Here is a 3,233-nt window from a genome sequence, read left to right as displayed (position 1 = left end):
GAACAAGTCAGGATACAATTCTCAGGAAACAGAAAAGGCGCTAATCCAATCACCGAAAGCGCACGGCCAGTCTCGACGTAAGGCCTTCTAGCTGGCCCTAGTACGCAGACGAGTCAGATCACGAGTCTGAGACTCAGATCACGAGTCTACTCGTGATCTGATTGGCTATTGAAACCTGACTGTGCCCGTTCACTTACAGCGCACGGGGGCCTGCTCTGTTTAATCTGAAGGCCCCGAGCAAGTTTAATTTATCTGGCAACACAAGCTAGCTGAAATATGATTGGTTAAAAACTCTACCTTAATAAATAAGTTATTTATCAAGTGGCTTATTTTAAATAACATTGAAAGCCACTCGACTAAGTGGAAATAATATGACGTAAAGAATACAGAGAATAATTTTGTTTACATATTTATGAAAATAAAATAAATTAATGTTATTCTCAGAAAAGTAAATTTACTTTTCTGAGAATGTTTAGGCCAGCAGAGAAGGCCTTGCTGGCCCTGAGGGTCCGCCACTGTCTATGAATCTAGCGACAAAATAATCACATTCTCACGCTTGACCTCTTGTGAATTCCAGTCGGGGTGCACCATAAATATCAGACCTATATGGTTGAAATGACCATTTGCCTTGGTGGAAGTCTTGCTTGATCTGAAAAATGTTTACTGAGCTCAATGAATGAATAAATATGTCACCTCTCCATTTTCCAAAGGAACAATTCGGGAATATTCGGTGGTGCAAACGATGTCGTTGTCGTTGTAGATCCTCTCGATGGTTTGCTGTCCAAAGCGCTCGATGCAGTCTCGCTTGGAGGCTACACACACACACACACACACACACACACACGCACACACACACACACACACACACACACACACACACACACACACACACACACACACACACACCCGTGTACACAAAAACACTTTTAATGGAAATGTATGTTGTTTTCCCAGAATATTTCTTCCCCTTATACCCTCAACGCATTAAGTTTATTTTTTTTTGTCTGCATTTAAATATAATAATGAGGTGAGAACGATCTTATAAACACTATCTGGGTTTTCTGATCTTTCACTTCCAAAATCAATGTGTCGTTTTCTTGTCTCTGTGCAAATAAATAAAAAAGGTTTCTGTAACTGTATCAATGGTACTGCTTTGGGCTATCGTCTTTGGCAAATGTGCATATTTACAGCACTGCTGGAGATGCATCGATGGAAACGTTGCACATTACAGTTTACATCCATCCATCCATCCATCCATCCATTTTCTAATCCACTTATCCTCATGAGGGTCGTGGATGTGCTGGAGCCTATCCCAGCTGTCTTTGGATTGTAGGCGTGGAATACCACGAAAAGGATGCCAGCCAATCGCAGGACACACAGAGACGAATAACCACCCATGCTCACACTCACACCTAGGGACAATTTGGAGTGTTCAATCAGCCTGCCATGCATGTTTTTGGACTGTGGGAGGAAACCAGAGTACCCAGAGAAAACCCATGCAAACTCCACACAGGGAGGCCGGAGCTGGAATCGAACCCATGACCTCTGCACTGTGAAGCGGTCCACCGTGTCTCCTTCAAAGGTGACACTCCTTGAAAATTCGTTTCAGTAGCAAATACTTTAAATCGTATCATTCCTTTTGGAAGTTTTATTTTATTTTATCCATATTCTATGTCATAGGTTTTCTGCTTTTCATTCTTACTATTATTTATTCTTACATGTTCCACTTATATTGCGGTACATTTTTCAACGATGTCACTCAGTAGTTCGCTGTTTATTTTGTTGCCATTTGTCCAATAAAATCACTGAGAGTGCAACCAGTGGCTGTGCCTGTTCTTGACCACCGCAGAGGGATTACAATTCGTTCTCATCCGTGCTCATCTTGGTTGACATCTGCTCTGATCAATGGTCATCATCAATAGTACTTACAGGAGAAGTACTGCCATGGCTGGTACGTCTGCCCGAAGTCCACCGACCTTTCCAGAACCCACAGGTCTGGACGCGGAGAGTTGGCGAACTTGATGAGCACGTAGGCCACATGGAAAAGCTGCATAGACACAAATCAAGAACGTCATCAGTGACATCATCTTCATCCTGACAAGGATGCCAATGGGCTGCAGATGTTCCACACGTCGTCGTCGAGATGTCATCGGGCAGATCATGTGACCTAAGAAGCAATATTCCTTCCATGTTAGACGAAACATTTAATTTCTTAGACATGTCAACTTGTGCACCAAATTTTGTCGATCGGTGAGACTAGTTGGGGGTTCATTTTTTTTCTAGCTGTTGAAGGGGCCACTACAATGGGTTTTTGTTCTTTGAGTTGTAGAAACCTGAAATCCCTTTTCACCAGGATATCAAAGCTTGCAACATTTAACTTTTGGGGCATGTTGAGGCTAAAAAAAGGCTATTAATATATGTTATTTAATCATCCATTTTCTATAACGCGTATTGTGTTCAAACTCGCTGGGAGCCATTGCCTAATTTTGCTGACTTCAGCCGACTACACCTTGGCTCTGCATTTCACATTAGCCATTAGCATTAGCTTCTCCATCTTCTCATGTTCTTTCTTCTTGCTCTGTGTGTTGTATGCTAAGGAACTCCGCGTCCACCTCTCATGAACGCGCTATTCGGTAGAAAGGTAGCTTATTTGTCACTGAGAGTAAAGAGCTGCATGACGCAGAGCAAGCTGGCTTAGCGCCAAGCATTCTCAAGCAGATGCAAAAGATAAGATAAGATAAGATAAGATATCCTTTATTTGTCCCACACTGTGGAAATTTACAGCCTTCAGCAGCAAGATTGTGGGTAGAAAGAAGAGAAAAGAAAACACAGTTCAATTAAGTGCAATATAAATACAAATATGGATAAGGTCAATAAGTTCAATTAAGTGCAATATAAATACAATAGTCACAGTACTATTCACATTTGTTGTCATATCATTTAAATAATTTTATGACATATTTATTTATTCATTTTTTATTCAGCAGCCTGACAGCAGTCGGTAGGAACGAGCGGCGGTATCTCTCCGTCTTGCAACGCGGGTGTAACAGTCTCTGACTGAAGGAGCTACCGAGTGCTGTCAGGGCGGGCTGGAGGGGGTGGGAGGGACTGTCCAACATAGCTTTTAGCTTAGCTAGCATCCTGCTGTTGCCCACCTCATTCAGAGTTTAGATGGATTTTAACAATGATGCAAGGGAGTTTGGCGTTCTGTTTTTGATTGTGAACTTTCCCAG

General features: G+C 42.2%; 1 protein-coding gene across 1 annotated transcript in view; it reads right to left on the bottom strand.

Annotated features, from left to right (window-relative positions):
* Positions 1-3,233, bottom strand: part of lama5 (laminin, alpha 5) — a 128,753-nt gene that overhangs the window by 89,035 nt on the left and 36,485 nt on the right. Inside the window, exons 3-4 of the mRNA XM_019887747.1 lie at positions 1,930-2,047; positions 694-812 (exon numbers count right to left, since the gene is read on the bottom strand). Coding sequence (XP_019743306.1) covers positions 694-812; positions 1,930-2,047 — 237 coding nt within the window. The remainder of the gene's footprint in view (positions 1-693; positions 813-1,929; positions 2,048-3,233) is intronic.

Source organism: Hippocampus comes, unplaced genomic scaffold (assembly GCF_001891065.2).
Source record: "Hippocampus comes isolate QL1 unplaced genomic scaffold, H_comes_QL1_v1.1 scaffold245, whole genome shotgun sequence".
Taxonomy (NCBI): Eukaryota; Metazoa; Chordata; class Actinopteri; order Syngnathiformes; family Syngnathidae; genus Hippocampus; species Hippocampus comes.
The sequence above is the reverse complement of the archived record's forward strand: the minus strand, read 5'-3'. Positions and strand labels throughout refer to the sequence as shown.